At 46.6% G+C, this 20,710-nt stretch overlaps 1 protein-coding gene across 1 annotated transcript in view; it reads left to right on the top strand.

Moving 5' to 3' along the window:
* The first annotated feature begins 1,675 nt into the window (after nucleotides 1–1,675).
* The window catches only part of RAD51B (RAD51 paralog B), a 41,290-nt gene continuing 22,255 nt past the window's right edge, over nucleotides 1,676–20,710 (top strand). Inside the window, 4 exon segments of the mRNA XM_029058311.1 lie at nucleotides 1,676–1,759; nucleotides 2,611–2,642; nucleotides 3,763–3,841; nucleotides 9,632–9,748. Of these exon segments, the coding sequence (XP_028914144.1) occupies nucleotides 1,676–1,759; nucleotides 2,611–2,642; nucleotides 3,763–3,841; nucleotides 9,632–9,748 (312 nt within the window).

Here is a 20,710-nt window from a genome sequence, read left to right as displayed (position 1 = left end):
GGAGCAGAGGGAAAGGGAGGGCCCAGTCTGGGAAGGCCTCCTGGAGGAGGTGAGCTTTGAAGAGGGGAAGAGAGTTAGGCAAACAATAATAATAATAATGATAATGATGGCAGCTGTTACGAGCCTACCATGTGCAAAGCACTGTTCTAAGCGCTGGGGAGGATACAAGGTGATCAGGTTGTCCCACATGGGGTTCCCAGTCTTAATCCCCATTTTACAGATGAGGTAACTGAGGCACAGTGCAGTTAAGCGACTTGCCCAAAGTCACACAGCTGGCAAGCGGCAGAACGGGGATTAGAACCCACAATCTCTGACTCCCAAGCCTGGGCTCTTTCCACTGAGCCACGCTGCCTAACTTCTCTGTGCCTCAGTTCTCCAGTTCTCCCTCCTGCTTAGACTGGGAGCCCCTTGAGGGACAGATATGGTGTTCAGCCTAATTAACTTTTATTTTCTCCAGCGCTTAGGATAGTGTTTGGTCCATAGTGAGTAATTAACAGATACTCATTAAAAAAAAAACTACAGCTGGAAAATTGAACCCCACATATCAGGCCTCCATCAGATCAGTCGGGAGCATACATTCCCACTTGCTGTTTGCCAAGGAAGAAATGCAAATGTGAGTTTTTGTGTTATTTGTTAAGCGCTTATTATGTGCCAGACCTTTCCTAAGCACTGGGGTGGATACAAAGTAATCGGGTTGGGCACAGTCCACAGAAGCAGCGTGGCTGTGAGCCCCATGTGGGACAACCTGCTCACCTTGTATCCCCCAGCGCTTAGAACAGTGCTTGGCACATAGTAAGCGCTTCACAAATATCACCATTTTTTTATATTTTAAGTGACTTGCCCAGGGTCACACAGTCATCTGACTCCCAGGCCACTGGGCCATGTTGCTTCTGTGAATATGCTGCCAATTTGGACTGGAGGCAATAATAATGACTGTGGTATTTGTTAAGCGCTTACTCTGCGCCAGACACTGTACTAAGGGCAGGACATTCCGTTGGCGCTTTAATGATTATCGGGAATATTAGACTTTAGTTAAGAAGTATTAGAGAAGGACTGTTTTAGTGATATCATCACGGGGATTCAATGCCTTTGCTTCAGTGGCGTTTCCTGTTATAACTGCCTGGGAAAGTAATTCTGCAAAGAAACGTACCTAACAAAGATGAGGGTTTTGGAAGAATTTGGGAACGAAAAGCTCTTTCTGCTTCCCGACGAGACTATTCCTAAGCGGTCCTAGACCAGCGGTGACCAAAACTCTTTATCAAACTGACTGGAGGAGACGGTTTTACCGTTTTCCTCGGTAGTAGTCATTCAGTCGTATTTATTGAGCGCTTGCTGTGTGCGCAGCGCTGTACTGAGCGCTTGGAAAGTACAATTCGGCAACAGAGACCAGCAAAATGACTAATATTTGAACAACTTTTAAACTCTGAGTATATTGCAGACCTTCAGTGGATAGTTAGGGTTCTCCTAAAGTTGAATGCCCCTCAAATGGTTTGCAAGATTCAGTAATTATAAAAGAAACGCCACAGAGCCGTACCTGTTTATTTTATTTAGGCGAAGGGGCGTCTTTTTGCGGGTTGCTGCAAGCATTTCTTATCCTGTCGTTTACAGGTTTTCCCTGGCAATGCCGTTTTCTCTTAAGGTCATTTTTAAGGAATCAGCCACACCTGGGAGCAACATGTCCAGCAAGAAGCTGAGAAGAACCCGTTTAGCTCAGGAGCTGTGTGACCAGCTCAAGCACCATCAGATCGTTCCCTGTCAGGTGATGCTTCTTTTTATAAAGGAAAAATAGATATAGCTGCAGAATTACATTTCTCAGGCCCATCTTTGCACAGATATAATTACGGCGGGTAAATACGGCCATTCCTGGAATCCCTCATCTCTTCACGCAGGGAGAGGGACAATATGTAAGTAATAGTAAGAGAAGTCGTATTGATTAAGTGCCTATTTTGTGCCAAGTGCTGGATTGAATGCTGGGAGGGATATAAAATATAGTCAGATTGGATTTAATCCTCATTCCAAAGGGGGCCCAAGGCTATTTTGCAGATGGAGAGAGCCCTGGCTTGGGGGACCAGAGGACTTGGGTTCTAATCCCAGCTCTGCCACTTGTCTGCTGTGTGACCTCGGGCATTCACTTCACTTTTCTCTGCCTCAGTTCCCTCATCTGTAAAATGGGGATTAAAACCAGGAGCCCCATGTGGGACATGGACTGTGTCAACCTGATTAGATTGTATCTACCCCAGTGCTTAGTACACTGCCTGGCACTTAGTAAAGCACTTAACATTTACCATTAAAATATGAGGAAACTGAGGCACATCATTGTACTCCAAACTTCTGCTCTTTCCTGCTATTGGGGTTTAGCCCTCTTCTTTATTTTTATGGCACTTATTAAGCACGTACATATTTATGGATTTTAAACTCCTTGAAGACAGCGATCGTGTGTATTATATTTCTACCTGCCAAGCATCTAGTACAGTTCTTTGCACGGAGTAGGTGCTCGGTCAGTATCGTTGTTTGATGAGATATTAGCGAGGCCACTGAAGATGATCTCTTTTCCAAAATAAGAAACCTGAAGCTGTACTCTTTTATCTCTGGGGAGCACTGAATGTGTAGAGGTTTTCATCATTATCCTTATCATTTCTCGAGTGGCTCTTGAATAAAAGGCCCTGAAACAGGTGCTTGGGAGCGTATTGTTATAGGCGAAGCATGGTCTAGTGGAAAGAGCACAGGCGTCAGAATAATAATAAAAATTGCGGTATTTGTTAAGCGCTTAATCCGTGCTAGGCACTGTTCTAAACACTGGAGTAGATACAAGGGAATCAGGTTGGACATAGTTCATGTCGCATAAGGGTCTCACAGTCTTAATCCCAGAAGACCTGGGTTCTGATCCAGGCTCTGCCACTCGTCTGCTCTGTGACTTAACTTCTCTGTGCCTCAGTTTCCTCATCTGTAAAACGGGGATGTCCTCCTATTTAGACTCTAAGCTCCTTGTGGAACTGGGACTGTGTCTGACTCGATTATCTTGGATCTACCCCCTAGTGCTTGGGAGTTTTCTTGTGAGGGGTAACATGAGTGGGTCGGGGGTATTTATTGAGGGCTTACTGTCTATAGAGCACCGTTCTAAGAGCTGAGGAGAGTACAGTACAATACAGTAATAATAATGATGGTATTTGTTAAGCGCTTACTATGTGCCAAGCCCTCTTCTAAGCACTAGGGTAGATATAAGCGAATCAGGTTGTCCCACTTGGGGCTCACAGTCTCAATCCCCATTTTACAGAAGATGGAACTGAGGCCCAGAGAAGTGAAGTGACTCGCCCAAAGTCACACAGCTAAGTGGCAGAGCCAGGATTAGAACCCAAGATCTCCGACTCCCAAGCCCGGGCTCTTTCCACTAAGCCACACTGCCCACAAGGAGTTTACAGCGTAGAGGGAAAGACAGACAATAATATAATTCATTGGCTAACCAGAAGATCTGCCTTGTGCCGTCCCACCTCATACATCTTTCAGGGAATTAAGAACTAGGGGGAAAAAGGAAATGTAATCCTAGCATGAGAATGGGAGAGAAAGGGCCGGATCAAAACCTCTTAAAACATGAAATCAAACACACAGAGTAGGACGGTTTCATTTTTCGTCCTAGAATTTGTATTGTTCATCTTAATTTGTAGTTTCTTTTCTCTCTCCCTCTCTCTCTTTCTGTTTCTCTCCAACTCCCCCTCCCTCTGTCTTCTCAGGATTTCCTTTCTCCACCCAATGGGACTAATGAAGACCACCGGGGCAGAGTTACCAGAGGGTCCACGAGCTCCTCGACCTGGTCAGCGGGGCTTGTGCCCCCCAAATGCAAACTGTAAGCTTTCCTTCCTTTCCCAGATTCAGTAGGAATGAAACGAATGCGATCATATTAAGGCAAGGAAATGTAATAATAATAATAATGTTGGTATTTGTTAAGCACTTACTGCGTGCCAAGCACTGTTCTAAGCGCTGGGGAGGATACGAGGTGATCAGGTTGTCCCACGTGGGCTCACAGTCCTAATCCTCATTTTACAGTTGAGGGAACTGAAGCACAGAGAAGTTAAGTGACTGGCCCAAAGTCACACAGCTGATCAGTGGAGGAGCTGGGATTAGAACCCACGACTTCTGAGTCCCCAGCCCGGGCTCTTTCCAGTAAACCACGCCGGGAGGTCGGTGATCACAGCTACTTTATTCATTCAATCATATTTCAGGCGGTCGTGATTACAGGGAGTTTGTAACCTCAGGAAATTGGCAATCGATCACTATAGCGATGGTATTTATTAAGCATTTACTGTTTGGAGAACACTGTACTAAGTGCTTAGGAAAGTTCAATGCAACCGAGCTGATCTCCGATCCCTGCCCACAAGGAGTTTATAATAATAATAAAAAAATTAGTGATGATGGTATTTGTTAAGCACTTACGATGTGCCAAGCACTGTTCTAAGTGCTGGGGTAGATACAAGGTAATGAGCCTGTCTCACATGGGGTGCATAGTCTTACTCCCCATTTTACAGATGAGGTACCTGAGGCCCAGAGAAGTAAAGTGGCTTGCCCAGGGTCACCCAGCAGACAGGTGGCAGAGCCGGAATTAGAACTCACATTCCCTGACTCCCAAGTCGTCTGCAAAGGGAGGCAGTCGGTGAAATACATTACTGAATAGGGAAATATAAGAATATTTACCATAGTGCTGTGGAGCTTTGCCTTAGAAGTAGCGTGATTTAGTGGACAGAACCCTGGGCCTGGGCGTCAGAAGGGCCTGAGTTCTAATCCCGGCTCCACCACATGTCTGCTGTGTGACCTTGGGTAACTCGCTTCCCTGCTCTGTGCCTCAGTTTCCTTATCTGTAAAATAGGGATTCATTCATTCAATCGTATTTATTGAGCCCTTATCGTGTGCAGAACACAGTACTAAGTGCTCGGACCCCCACGTGGGACAACCTGACTACCTTGTCTCTACCTCAGCGCTTAGAACAGTGCTTGGCATATAGCAAGCGCTTAATAAACGCCATTATTATCGTTATTACTATCCAGAGAGCGTACGAGAGGGGTTTTATTTTTTTACAGGAATTCATTGCAACCATCCCTGCAAATATCCAGCAGGGGGAATCAGAAAGGGTTTTGGTTTTTCTTCCCACTTTTAGTCAAAAATCTCATCTTCCTCTTTTCCCGCTTTCTCCTTTGGTGGGATTGGTTAGGGATGCGACTATTTAATCACAATCAGCTCTAGTGCTTCACTCCGCAAAGAAATGCGTTTCTGTAACAGAAGGGAGGGTCTGGAGCAACTAAAATGATCGGAAAGGGGAATAGTTTTGGGGGGAGAACCCACCGAACAGATCGGAGCTCTTTTTTCTCTAAAGATGAAAGCCGTGAGGAGACATGATTGAATTTTATAAAAACCACAGAAGGTGCGGACAGAATGAATCTGTATTGTTCTTTGCCAAATCCCACAACCCTAGAAATAGGAGACTCTCATGGAAGTTTGAAGGTGGTAGCTTCGAGGTAAGCAAAAGGAGGAGGTTCAAGTTCAACAAAAGGTGTTAAACCTTCCCTTACTGGGGAGTAAACATTTGGTATTTAATTACCTCAGGTAATCGGAGCAGGCAGAAATACGAATAGATTCTTGAAGAGTTTCGACAACTCCGCGGGCAGTCAAACCGAGGCCGCTGGAAAACTCCAAGAAGGCTAAGATTTGTGGTCTCGGATGTATTTTTCCAAGAAAAGTCGTTTTACTTATTTATACGTACACATACATCATACACACACACAGATATTTATTTATACGATAGATATAGAGATAGGCATACATAGATATATCTGAATATATATTATGGTACTTGTTAAGCACTTACTGTGTGCCAAGCACTGTTCTAAATGCGGGGGGAAGATACATGTTAATCAGATTGGACACAGTCCCTGTCCCACACGGGACTCACAGTCTCAGCCTAAATCTGAGGGAATGGGAATGGGTTTCTTCACCTTTCCCCATCTCCCACCCAAACGCCTTTCCTCCTGACCCAAAGCCATCCTGAAAGTTTAAAGCTGAAAATAGGAGTTCAGCACGGCAGAGGGTTCAACGATCAACAACATCGACCGATTTGTCCCTCTGGGAAGGGGAAGGCTTGGCTCCTTCCATCAGGGAGCTCACACGGTATCAATCAATTGTATCTATTGAGCGCTCACTGTACGCGGAGCACTCTGCTAAGCTCTTGGGAGAATACAGTAGAACAGAGTTGGTAGAAACGTTTCCTGCCCGCAGCAAGCTTACAGTCTAGGGGGATGGGGAGAATCCAAATAGGTACGTGTAAATTTATACGTGTTTTGCCATCTTGTCGTCTCCCACCCTTAGCGACTCCGTGGATGCATCTCTCCCAGAACGCCCCACTTCCATCTGCAATTGTTCACTGTTAATAGTAATGATAATAATAATGTTGGTATTTGTTAAGCGCTTACTGCGTGCAGAGCACCGTTCTAAGCGCTGGGGTAGATACCAGCTGATCAGGTTGGACACAGTCCTTGCCCCACATGGGGCTCACAGTTTTCATCCCCATTTTACAGTTGAGGTAACTGAGGCACAGAGAATGATAATAATAATAGTAATGATGGTGTTTGTGAAGCACTTACTATGTGCCAAGCACTGTCCTAAGCGCTGGGGTAGGTACGAGGTATTCAGGTTGTCCCACGTGGGGCTAACAGTCTTAAGGGAAGCAGGGAAGCAGCGGGGCTCAGTGGAAAGAGCCCGGGCTTGGGAGTCAGAGGTCATGGGTTCGACTCCCGGCTCCGCCACTTGTCAGCTGTGTGACTGTGGGCAAGTCACTTCACCTCTCTGGGCCTCAGTTACCTCATCGGTAAAATGGGGATTGACTGTGAGCCTCACGTGGGACGACCCGATTAGCTTGTATCTCCCCCAGCGCTTAGAGCAGTGCTCTGCACACAGTAAGCGCTTAACAAATACCAACGTTATTATTATTATTAATAATCCCTATTTTACAGATGAGGTAACTGAGGCCCAAAGAAGTTGAGCGGCTTACCCGAGGTCACACAGCTGATCAGTGGCGGAGCGGGGATTAGAACCCACGTCCTCTGACTCCCAAGCTTCTCGAGGCAGTCGTATGTGATGGCGATTGTGCCCAGCAGATGGGACCAACAAATTGGGGCCCTGGGCTAGTTGGGCCGCCTTTGAGCCACCCCCCTGAACTGCTGGCCTGCTCAGCTGCTGGGCTTTGAAGCTTTACCTCCTCCTTAGCCCCGTCCCCAATCCACTGCTGCGCTGGGCGGGCCAGGGCCGCGGCAGATAGTCTGCGCAGGCCAGATGAGGAGAGTTGCCGGCCACAGCTGCCAACCAGGACTTCTTGGGCAGCAAGGAAGCGACCATGAAGACACAGTCACCCAAATAACCGTAATATTCTCGTCCGTCTTGACCTGCTCTAGGAAGAATTGATAGCAAGAACTCTCAGGCCACCGACTGTGTCTAGCGTGGCCTACCGGAGAGAACCCGGGCCTGGGAGTCAGAAGGACCCGGATTCTAATCCCGGCCCCGCCACTAGTCTGCTGGGGGACCTTGGGCAAGTCTCTTCACTTCTCTGGGCCTCAGTTACATTAATGAAATGTACATCGCCTTGATTCTATTCATTTGCTATTGTTTTAATGAGATGTTCATCCCCTTGTTTCTATTTATTGCTATTGTTCTCGTCTGTCCGTCTCCCCCGATTGGACCGTGAGCCCGTCACAGGGCAGGGACTGTCTCTATCCGTTACCGTTTTGTACATTCCAAGCGCTTAGCACAGTGCTCTGCGCATAGTAAGCGCTCAATAAATACTATTGAATGAATGAATGAATCCAGAAAACGGGGATTGAGGCTGTGAGCCTGATGTGGGACTGTATCAACCTAATCTGCTTATATCCACCCCAGCATTTAGTACAGTGCCCGGCACCCAGTAAGGTCTTAACAAATACCCCAGTTATTATTATTAATGAATCCACTGGACTCTCGTCAGTGCTTAGTTTAGTAATCTGCATGCAGTAAGCATTCAGCTCGCTATGAGCAGGGAATGTGTTTGCTGATTCTGTTGTACTGTACTCTCCCAAGTGCTTAGTACAGTGCATTAGAAATAGTAATTGCTCAGTAAATACTATAGATTGACTACCATTGATTAACTAATGGGAAGCAGTGTCACTTGTAGAAAGAACATGGGCCTGGGAGTCAAAGGATGTGGGTTCTAATTCCGGCTCCACTACCTGTCTGCTGTGTGGCCGCTTAGCTTCTCTGTGCCTCACTTACCTCATCTGTAAAATGGAGACTGTGAGCCCCACATGGGGCAACCTGAATGCCTTGTAACTGCCCCAGCGCTTAGAAAAACGCCTGGCACAAAGTAAGCCTTTAATAAATACCATAATGATTATTATTGTTGTGTTCTGATAAAACACAAGCAAATTCTGGAAGAGTTTTTAAATGGTTCAGTTTGTTCCATGCAGCTCCAGCCTATGCTTTTGGCAAAGTCTTCCCCTTTAGCGCTATATTTCAACCTCTCCTTTTCGGTCCAGATCCATCGCCTTTCAGCCCTCCAAGAACTGTTGCCTAACCTAGATTTACTACTATGTACAGCTGAATGTTGGCTTAACCATTTTTAACCTCTAGATGACTGCAAAATGGGAATAATGATTTATGCTCCTTTAGTAAGGTTGAGTAGGATAATATTTCCGGAGTGTTTGGATAGGGAGAAGCCAATGTCTCCTTTGGAACCTGGAGGCAAAATTTGGGGTTTGGAGCAGGCTCCCCCCACCTCTCCCAATGCCACACAAACCCCATCACCTCAGATGCCCAAGGCAGTTCCTCCTCCAGGCTTCTGACCCCCATCCGGGAGGACTTGAACTCACAGCCATCCCGGGCCCAACTTTCACCCGGGCAGCAGCGACCCCAGCCCCAGTTTGCCCCGGTAGGACCTGAACCCAAACCTGGTCTCCCACCTACTTAGACTGTGAGCCCCGTGTAGGAACGGGCCCGTGCCCAACCTGATGATTTTGTTTCTACCCTGTACGGCGTCCGGTCCATAGTAAGCACATAACGAATACCATCGTTACTATAAAAATCTCAGTCCACTTTGTAGCTAATAAATATATATGTGGGTGTGCGACAGGAAGGAGAGGGAAAAGATGATTTGGACTCTAGACCGTCAACTCGCTGTGGGCAGGGGAAGTGCCTACCGGCTCTGTTATTCTCTCTGTTATTCTACAGTGCTCGGCGCATAGCGGTCACTCGATGAATACCATTGATATAATTCTATTTATATTGATGCTATTGATGCCTGTTTACTTGCTTTGTTCTGTTTTGTGTCTGTCTCCCCACTTCTAGACTGTGAGCCCCAGTGGTGGGTAGCGACTGTCTCTATCTGTGGCCGAATCGTACTTTCCAAGCGCTTAGTGTGGTGCTCTGCACACAGTAAGTGCTCAATAAATACGATTAAATGAACTGATTGATGTGGAGGGTGGGAGTTGGCAAGAACTTTGTGCAGAAGCTTAGTATTTAGGGGGTTAGCCCTAGTCCAGAATGTGAGGGGCAAGCTGGTGTTAGCAGGCTAGAAAGCGAGCGAGTGAATTTCATAGGTTTGGATGGCGTTCTGTCTCGCCAGGCTTATGGAATGAAGACGGAGAGAACTTCTGATCTTTCTCCAGCGTTCTTCCCCACAACGCTTTCAAGCTTGGATGAAGCCCTGCGTGGCGGGCTAGCCTGTGGGTCTCTCACCGCGGCTGACGTAGGAGAACTGGTCTTGGCCTGCGGTTTTCCTATTTATTTTAGGGAATTGAGGAAGGACTATCGATCGACCCTTCCGAGAGGGGAAATCGAAAGCTTCGCGTCTTTGTGAACCGACTCCGGTACGTCCAGTTCTGCGGGGACACGTGTTTTTACTGCGTGTTTTGGCGAGGACAATGTCAGGGAATTCGGGAACATTCGTTTGACCACCCGATCGTGTTCAGATGCCAGGCGCTTGGACTTTCTGAAGAAACAGCTCGCGGACGTACTCATATGCTCCTGTGTGCGGTTAGACACAGGTTTACAGTGGGATCCCTTTTTTAACTTAAACCCTCATCATACAGGACAACTGGGTGTAATGAAGCAAATGGAATTGAAAATCTTTTTATATTCTTTAGAAATAATACAAGGGTTGGGATTAATGAGAGACTAAAAGGATTCTCATTGTAAATGGTAGTCTGTAAACTGGTTGTAGACAGGGAATGTATCTGTTTATTGTTGTACTGGGTTTTCCCAAGTGCTTATTACAGTGCTCTGCACACAGTAAGCGCTCAATAAATACAACTGAATGAATTCTTGGGTCATTTTTACCTGGTTTGATTATTCCTGGGTTACCAAAATGCTTCAGAAGAACTTCCCACCCAAGGGCTTCTTGCCCTTCAGTCCTTGAGTGTATTTATAGAATTAAGAAGAAAAGAAGCAGCATGGCCTAGTGAGAAGAGCACGGGTCTGAGGTCTGGTGTCTAATCCCGGCTCTGCCACTTGTCTTGTGAAACCTTGGGCAAATCACTTCATTTCCTCTGTGCCTCAGTCATTTCATCTGTAAAATGGGGATTGAGACCGTGATCCCCAAGTGGGAAGGGGACTGTGTCTAATCTGATTATCCTCTATCTACCTCAGCACTTAGTACCGTGCCTGGCACATAGTAGGCTCTTAACAAATACCACAATTACTATTATTATCATTGTTATTATTTTTAAATAATTCCAGGACCAGATTAGAGAATTGACGGGTTTTTTTCCCCTCTTCTGACTCTAACCTAGCCAGTCATTGTTCAACTTCTCCATCTGCAGCATTTTTAAGCTCCGATAACATGCACAGCACTGGTCTCGGGGGTGTGGTGGTGAAAAGGGAGAGCCAGTAGTTCAGGTGTATCAGCCTCCAGAGGAGGGTTTTGGCTCCAAATGTGGGAAGTCGCCGAACCAGAGCAGAGAAGCCAAAGATTCAGGTGGAACCAGTCGCTCTACCTCCTACTTGCAAACCTTCAGGATGGAGATGTTGTGTGGATGGTTTAGGTCACTTTAAAAACTACCAGGAAGATGCCTAAAACCTTTTTTTTTTCCATATTCATTAAACTCTTACTTTGTGCCAGGCACTGTGCTAAGCTACAAGCTAGTCAGATGGACATGTCCATGTCTCACATGGACTTAATTTGACAGATGAGGGGACCGAGGCACAGAGAAGTGAAGTGATTTGCCCAAAGTCTCACAGCCGATAAGTGGTGGAACTGGGATTAGAGCCCATGTCCTCCTGACTCCCAGGCCTGGGCTCTATCCACTGGCAACACTGCTTTCCTAGGAGATCTGAAGTCTCCTCCCCATCTTGAGAGATTCAAAAATGTCCTGGGCATGAAGAGCTCCCTTAGCTTGAACCCTGTTACTTTTGTTCCTTGATATTGATTTTTGAAAATTTTCTCTGGTGAGAAATGTGTTTTTTGATTGCTAAAATGGTACATTAAGAACAATTCCACCATTAGCTTGACTGTTTATTTTTTTTCTCCTTTAAAAACTACTTTTGATTTATAGACGCGATGACCTTATTCCAGAGATATTTTCCTTCTGAGTTTTCAAATTTTATCTCCTATTTTCCCTCATCACTTCAGGTATCTCCTCATTCACCTCACTCTCAACTGAAGGAGAACTCTCTTCTGCAGAATGGGGATTAAGACCATGAGACCCATGTGGGACAACTTGATTACCTTGTATCTCCCTCAGCACTTAGAACAGTGCTTGGCACATAGTAAGCGCTTGACAAATACCATTAATATTATTAACTGAGATGGGTTCTCTTTGGTCTCTGGAGATAACATTAGCAGAAGTGTCAGATTGGTTCCCATTGCTCAATCCAGTCTTTGTTTTTGATGATGATTTAAGAGGTCAAAAGCTGGGTTTCAGATGCCACGTGGCGTTTATATTTGAATACTAGGAAAATAACGTCAAACTCGGAGAAAGAGTATGTGCTGGATCTGAAGATGAATGAAGGCGAGAGGAAATCTGGAACCCTATAATGCTATTTCAGAGATGCCTGTCCTTAACTCTAACCGTTCTTTAAGGGGACATGGCAGAGATCAGAACTTCCTATTTTCTTAATATTTTGACTGTAGAGTGATGCACCCTCTGACGTGTACTTTCAGATGTGTTTACGTATCCAACTACAGTTTTAGGATGAAAAATGGGGACAGAGAGGTGTTTCTTAGGCCACGAGTAAATACAATGGAAGAAAAAGTGAGAAAACCACAACTTTCAGTGGGCCGTTAAAGGAAATTTATTTCAGATTCATTCAATAGTATTTATTGAGCGCTTACTATGTGCAGAGCACTGTACTAAGCGCTTGGAATGTACAATTCGGCAACAGATAGAGACAATCCCTGCCCACTGACGGGCTTACAGTCTAATCGGGGAAGACAGACAAAAACAATAGCAATAAATAGAATCAAGGGGATGTACATCTCATTAACAAAATAAATAGGGTAATGAAAATATATACAAATGAGCGGACGATCACAGTGCTGAGGGGAGGGGAAGGGAGAGGGGGAGGAGCAGAGGGAAAGGGGGCGAAAGGGCGCTTAGCTGATCCCAGTGTGAGGATTTCAGATGAGGGGGCTTCCATAGGCCTACCTATTGAAGCAAGGATAAAAAAAGAGAACTGAGGTTATGTTGAATCAGTTTGCCTCTGAGGTTGCCCCTGGAGGTCAGTTTCTGGCAAAGTGGATAGAGCAGGAAGCCGGGAGTCAGAAGGACCTGGGTTCTAATCCCAGGTCTGCCATTTGTCTGCTTGTGGCTTTGGGCCAGTCGCTTCATTTCGCCGTTCCTCAGTTACCTCATCTGTAAAATGGGAATTAAGACTGTAAGCATGATGCGGGGCAGGGACTGCATCCAACCCAATTGGCTTGTATTCATTTCAGCGCTTAGTATACTTAGTGTAGTGCCTGGAACCTAGTGAGTGTTTAACAAATACCACAATTATTATTATTATTATTATTAATCTATTAAGGACCCTGTAACGCTGTCCATTTGGTAAGCTGAAATATGAGGGCAGCTTACAAATTGAAAGCATTGCAGTGGAAAGTGGATCCGTTCACCAGGCTGGACACTACAGACCCGCTCAGGCCGAGGGACACGCGGCCGGACTGGGCCTCATCGCCCCTTCCCCGGCGACTGCAGCCATCCTCGCCGTCTCCCTGCTGCTCCCGCTCCCGATCCTCCTCCTCCGCAGCAGATAGAGACAATCCCTCCCCAACAATGGGCTCCCAGTCTAGAAGGGGGGAGACAGACATCAAAACAAGTAAACTGGCATCAGTAGCATCATTCTAAATAAATAAAATTACAGATCATAATAATAATAATTATGGTATTTGTTAAGCATTTAGCACTGGGGTGATACAAGCAAATCGGGTTGGACACAGTCCCTGTCCCACGTGGGGCTCATAGTCTCAATTCCCATTATACAAATGGGGTAACTGAGGCCCAGAGAAGTGAAGTGACTTGCCCAAGGTCACACAGCAGACAAGTGGCAGAGCCAGGATTAGAACTCAGGACCGTCTGACTCCCAGGCCCGTGCTCTATCCACTACGCCGCGCTGCTTCTCTAGAAATATACACATCGTTAATAAAAATAAATAGAGTTATAATTATAAATGTGTGCACGTATGCACAAGTGGTGTGGGGAGGGGAAGGAGGTAGAGCAGAGGGAGGAGGAGCAGAGGAAAAGGGGGGCTCAGTCCAGGAAGGCCTCCTGGAAGAGGTGAGATTTAGGTAGGGTCTTGAAGGGGGGAAGTGTGCTAGTTTGGCGGACGTGAGGAGGGTGGGCGTTCCAGGCCAGAGGGAGGACGTGGGTTAGGGATCGACGGCGGGACAGGCGGGAACGAGGCCCGGTGAGGAGGTTAGCGGCGGCAGAGGAGCGGAGCGTGCGGGCTGGGCTGGAGAAGGAGAGAAGGGAGGTGACGTAGGAAGGGGCAAGGCGATGGAGAGCTTTGAAGCCAATAGGGAGGAGATCGCCCTGTAAGTACTGATTTGCTTGCAGAGGTCACCTCTACTCGTTTCCACTCTGCTCTACGCTCCTTTTTGCCTCAGAACTCGAGGTGCCACTCTGGCACCTCACTGGCTCCTCGTTTCTCACTCTCCATCCTGCTCCCCCAAAGCCTCCGGGGGAACGAAGTAAGGGGGCCCAGCAGAGAGGGTGGGGCAGGGAGGGATTGATTCTCCTGAGATATTTCATTATGGGTTTATTTTTTCACTCCACCCCTTAGCCCGAGGCCCCGAATGGCAGTTTCTGAAACCCCTGCATGAATCTGACCCAGCTCTGTGACAGAGACAGGAAAGATAGAGGGAAACAAAAGTTCAGGTTTCGACAGGTTGCGTTTGAGATGCCAGGAGGTCAACCCAGGGGAAATGGCTCCAAGGCAATGAATTCAATCGTATTCCTTGAGCCCTTACCCTGTGCAAAGCCTTGTACTAAGCGCTTGGGGGAGTAGAGAAGCAGCGTGGCTCGGTGGAAAGAGCACGGGCTTTGGAGTCAGAGGTCATGAGTTTGAATCCCAGCTCTGCCACTTGTTAACCGTGTGACTGTGGGCAAGTCACTTCACTTCTCTGTGCCTCAGTTCCCTCATCTGTAAAAAGGGGATGAAGACTGTGAGCCCCACGTGGGACAACCTGATTCCCCTTTGTCTACCCCAGCGCTTAGAACAGTGCTCGGCACATAGTAAGCGCTTAACAAATACCAACGTTATTATTATTACAACAAAACAACAGACACATTCCCTGCCCACAGCGAGCTCAAAGTCTAGGGTGAGATTAAGAAGTGAGATTGAGTAGCCAGAGAGAGATCAGGGATGGAGATGGAGATTTGCGACCTGCTCGTGGACCTGGGAGCCCAAGCCTTGGGAGTGGATGATGATGATGGTGGTATTTGTTAAGCGCTTACTATCTGCCAAGCGTGGTTCTAAGCGCTGGGAGGGATACAGAGTAATCAGGTTGTCCCACTCGGGGCTCACAGTCTTAGGCCCCGTTTTCCAGATGAGGTAACTGAGGCACAGAGAGATGATTAGACTGTAAGCCCGTCAACGGGTAGGGATTGTCTCTATCTGTTGCCCAATTGTGCCTTCCAAGGGCTTAGTACAGGGCTCTGCACATAGTAAGCGCTCAATAAATACTATTGAATGAATGAAGTGACTTGCCCAAAGTCACATAGCTGACAAGTGGCATACCCGGGATTAGAACCCATGACCTCTGACTCCTAAGCCCGTATTCTTTCCACCGAGCCACGCCGAGTTCCCCAAGGTGGCAGATGTAAAGCAGGATGAGTAGGGGGATTCGGAACAGAGCCTTGCGGGCCAGCAGCAGTTAGGGCATTCATTCATTCATTAAATGGTATTTAGTACCTACCGCATACAGAGCACTGTACTGAGAGTACAGGCCAACAGTAAACAGATTCATTCCCTGCCCACAACAAGCTTACAGTCTAGAAGATGGGTGGTGAAAGAGGAGCCAGTGGATAAATTGGGAAAGGAATGGACGGAGAGGTAGGAGAATCAGGGAAGTGGATGGTAAACCTCCCCTCGCAGGGTCACACCTGGAGAGTTTCCAGTCCTCCACCAGTCTTGACTACGGGAGGGAGAGCGAAGCAGAGGCCTGTCCATTCCATTCCTAGCTCGGGCAGCGGCTAGCGAGGGGAAGTCAAAGCTCACCCGTGCCGGGCAGCAGCGACACGGGAGAGGGTCGAGGACGGAGACTCAAGCTGACTGCGCGGAAGAAGGCGGTGGTAAACCACTTCCGTGTTTTTACCAAGAAAACTCTCTGGATCCACTACCAGAAAGATTGCCGACGGAGGTGGGGGCGTTCTGGGAGAGATGTGTTCATGGCGTAGCTTTGCGTCGGAGACGACTCGACGGCATAAGACGAGAGAAGATGGTAAACTGCTGGAAAATGGGAATTTGCCTGTTACCTCTAATGTATACTCCCAAGCTGTAAGAACAGACCTGTGCACACAGAAGGCTTTCAGTATGCACTACCGATTGATTATCATGCTAGGAAATCCACTGTGTGATCGTTTCCGTCAGTCACTCAATCAATCATATTTATTGAACGCTTACTGTGTGCAGAGCACTGTATTAAGCTCTTGGGAGAGTACAATATAACAGACACATTCCCTGCCCGCAACTAATTTACAGGCTAGAGGGAGACTGTAAGATGTCTAGAGGGACCTTTCAAGGGGAAGGATCTTGTAAATTATGTCATTTGTCTTATAGGGGTCCTGATGAGTTGCCTGTTTTTGGTTTTTAAATGGTATTTGTTATGTGCTTCCTGGGTGTCACACACTGTCCTAACAGTGGGGTAGATACAAGCTAATCAGGTTGGACACAGTCCATTATTCTCACGGGGCTCACAGCCTTAATCCCCCTTTTACAGATGAGGCAACTGAGGCCCAGAGAAGTGAAGTGACTTGCCCACGGTCACACAACAGACAAGTGGTGGAGTAATAATAATAATAATAATAATAATAATGTTGGTATTTGTTAAGCGCTTACTATGTGCAGAGCACTGTTCTAAGCGCTGGGGTAGACACAGGGGAATCAGGTTGTCCCACGTGGGGCTCACAGTCTTCATCCCCATTTTACAGTTGAGGGAACTGAGGCACAGAGAAGTCAAGTGACTTGCCCACAGTCACACAGCTGACAAGTGGCAGAGCTGGGATTCGAACTCATGACCTCTGACTCCAAAGCCCATGCTCTTTCCACTGAGCATTAGAACCCAGGTCCTTCTGACTCCCAAGCTCTTTTCTGTCTACTAGGGCATGATGTTTCTTTTGTTCTTGTCCACACATTTTACTAGAACCTCAGATGATGTTTTTTAACGGCTTAAATACTTCTGATGTTGCATGTTTTTTTTTAATCTTCCCCATCAGCTTCTTTCTAACACCATTTTTTACCTAATTTTCTTTCATTATGAGCCTGCCCTTTCCCCTCACCGGGAAGATTATAATGGTAATAATAATGATAAATATGGTATTTGCTTAGCCCTTACTATGTGTCAGTCAGTATAAGGGTAGGGATAGATACAATATAATCAGGACCCACATGGGACTCAGAGGGAGAACTGGTTCTAAATCCCCGTTTTGCAGATGAGGGAACTGAGGCCCAGGGAAGTTAAATGATTCGGCGAAGGTCACACAGAGGTAAGTAGCAAAGCCAGGACGAAAAGCAGCGTGGTTTAATGGATAGAGCTACGGCCCGGGAGTCAAAAAGACCTGGGCTCTAATCCCGGCTCTGCCACACGTCTGCTGCGTGACCGTAGACAAGTGACTTAATATCTCTCTGTCTCAGTTAACTTACCCGTATAATGGGGCTAAGAGTGTGAGCCTCATGTGAGACAGGGACTGTGTCCAACCTGATTAGCATATATCTCCTCCAGAGTTTAGAACAGTGCTCGGCATGTAATAAGCGATTAACAGGTACCGTAATTATTATTATTATTCTTATTAGAACCCAGGTCCTCTGTCTCTCAGTCCTGTTCAACTTTTTGAGTTATTTTCTTCCACATAGATGCTCGCTGCATCAGCTACTCTGAATTAAATCCAGATAGGCTAAATCGTTACATTTCTCAGCCACGGTGCTTGGCGGGCCTGAACTGGTTCGAAAAACATTACCGGGAAATCGACGCTGTTTAGAGTCTCCTGGTATGAATGTTTGAGAAGGGGGTGGATTTGAGGAGGAGGAGGAGGCTCCCTTGCTTCTCCCTCCCACGTTGGCTCCCACCGACTTTGTCCCTGGGTGACTCTCATGCCCCTAAGTCCAGATGGGCTAAGCAGGGGCCAAGATCCACTAGGGTTTTCCCAGTATCCCGGTGGGTCAGTCTGGCCCCGGCGGTTGGAAACTCAACAGTTCGAACACTAAATTCTAATAGCATTTCGCTGGAATTGTCGACCGACAAATATTTTGCTTTCGAGTCGCCAGTGGGCCAGAGCCTCCTGGTTCTCTTCTAAGCCAACCCCTGGAGTTGAAGCTGGAAATTGAATCACAGCTTCGAGTTCTGTGGTCAGATGTTAGAACTCTTAGCCAAACCATGTGAAGAAAAAAAAAACCCAACAGCTTACTACTGAGGCCTATCTAAATGTTTTAATCCGCCGGTCAACTCTGAAAAAGAATGAAAAATGTAACTCTAGATATTCAGAAAAGCTGCTTCTAATCTGTTGGGGAAATGTGGAGAGGAAAAAATATTTCAAAGGTATCTGAAAGAGACAGGGATTAAAAAGTTAGATTTTAAAATGAATGTCATCAAGGCAGGCACTTGATTCCCAGCCCCAAATCAAGAGGTGGAAAACCAATTAGATTGGTTTTAAATTATTCTAAAGGCGTTTAGGGTAATTTAAAACAAAACAAAACAGAAAGATTGTTCCGTCTTTCCATCAAAGGAACGTATGGAACCAGTACTTGAAAAACGGTACATTAGGGGAAAATGCCAATCAGACTCTCATAGATTCACAAAGTAAAATAGAGACACGTTCTCCATAGTTCTGTCATTCCATGTTCTCAACACATTACTATAGATATGAGCTCATTAATTTTCATAAATGTGCCGAAGATGATCTCATTAATTTTCATGAACTTGCTGAAGCAGACAAGCCCGTGCCGGTGCTAGGTATTGGATTTAGAGTTCCAGGTTGGTCGCTCTGATTCTCTGTCAGTCGATCGATCGTATTTATTGAGTGCTCCCGGTCTAAGCACATGGAAGCGTACAACATAACGATATAACAGACACATTCCCTGCCGTCAGTACCAGTAAGGAAGGACAGGCTCCTCTATATTATCCGCAGGTTGTTCCAGTTTGGATCCGCATCCTGAGCCCGGAGGCTGGCCAAGCCCACGCCACTGGGAATGCGGTCAAGCCTGGGAAGGGAGGGGAAAGTTCTGAACTTCGGGAAGGTGGAGCCTGCGGCCGAGACACTTGAAGCCGTGAGCCGGGAAGAGTCTGAGACGCGGATCCGCTCATCCGATGCCCCGGATTTGTATTCTTGTTGTCCTGGTGCCTTATGTTGTCTCTGTGATGATGATGATATTGTCGGTATTTGTTAAGAGCTTACTATGTGCAGAGCACTGTTCTAAGTGCTGGGGGAGATACAGGGTAATCAGGTTGTCCCATGTGAGGCTCACAGTCTTAATCCCCATTTTACAGATGAGGTCACTGAGGCACAGAGAACTTAAGTGACTCGCCCACAGTCACAGAGCTGCCCAGTGGCAGAGCCGGGATTCGAACCCATGACCTCTGACTCCCAAGCCCGCGCTCTTTCCACTGAGCTACGCTGCTTCTCCATCGATGATAATGATGATGATGATGATGGTATTTGTTAAGCGCTTGCTCTGTGCCAGACACTGTTCTAAGCTCTGGGGTAGATACAAGATAGTTGGGTTGGACAGAGTCCCTGTTCCACATAGGGCTCACAGTCCTAATACCCATTTTACAGATGAGGGAACTGAGACCCAGAGAAGTGAAGTGACTTGCCCAAGGTCACACTGCATTCGAGTGGCAGAGATGGAATGTGTGTTCATTCATTCTTTTATTTAGTAGTATCCACTGAGCGCTCACTGTGTGCAGAGCACCGTACTAAGCGCTTGGGAGACGATAATACAACAATAAACAGACTCAGTCCCTGCCCATAACGTTCTCAGAGTCTAGAGGAGGAGGAGGCAGGGTGTGGGGCAGAACCCAAAACCTGAACAAATTTTTTTGTCTCAGCTGACTCTGAACTTGACTTTCCCAGCTGAAGGTGGCACCTAAGAAGAAAATGGATGCCTGGATGTGTTAATCCCTCAAGACAGGATAACGACGGAAAGAGTGTCTTGTTAAAAAGGAGCCCTAGAAGAATATTTAAATATGGATGTAATCCTCCTCTGATGAGACGTAATCGGTTACGGTCCTTCTCTCCTGTACACGTGTACATACCTTGAGCCCCGGAAAGTAACGGCTTTATACAGAATTCGTTTCCTAGTGTGATTATCGCCAACCCTTCCCGCCTTATTTCTTAGATTGGGAGCCTCTTGGGGGCCAGGGGCAGAGTCTAAATCTCATCCGTAGTCTTTACCAGTAGTTGATACGGTGTTGGGCACACAGGAAGCACTTAGTAGTCAGTAATTCAGTCAATCGTATTGATTGAGCACTCTCCATGTGCAGGGCACTGTAGTAAGCTCTTGGGAGAGTACAATATAACAATGCAACAGATCCATTCTATGCCCACAACGAGACAGACATTATTAGAAATAAATAAATTACAGAGATGTACTTAAGTGCTTTGGGCTGGGAGGGGGTGAACAGTAAATACTGTTCATTCATTCATTCAGTAGTATTTATTGAGTGCTTACTATGTGCAGAGCACTGTACTAAGCGCTTGGAATGTACAGTTTGGCAACAGATAGAGACAATCCCTGCCCAGTGACGGGCTCACAGTCTAAACCTTGCTCCTGCTACGACTTAGAGAGAACTTTTGGACTTGAATCTTAATGGATTGTTTGGTCTTCAGTAACAAAGGCTGAATGGGTAGGGAATTGTGATTCACTCCTCCCCCCATCTCCTTTCAATGTCAGTTTGTCACGGGAAATTCTTTTTGGTCATTTCTGACTTGACTTACTGACTTAGAGGTGGAAACTCAGGTCCCTAGTCTTGAATTTGTGAGCCATTTAGATTTTC

Source organism: Ornithorhynchus anatinus, chromosome 1 (assembly GCF_004115215.2).
Source record: "Ornithorhynchus anatinus isolate Pmale09 chromosome 1, mOrnAna1.pri.v4, whole genome shotgun sequence".
Lineage (NCBI taxonomy): Eukaryota > Metazoa > Chordata > Mammalia > Monotremata > Ornithorhynchidae > Ornithorhynchus > Ornithorhynchus anatinus.
Note: the sequence above shows the minus strand (reverse complement) of the source record. Positions and strands in the feature narration are given on the sequence as shown.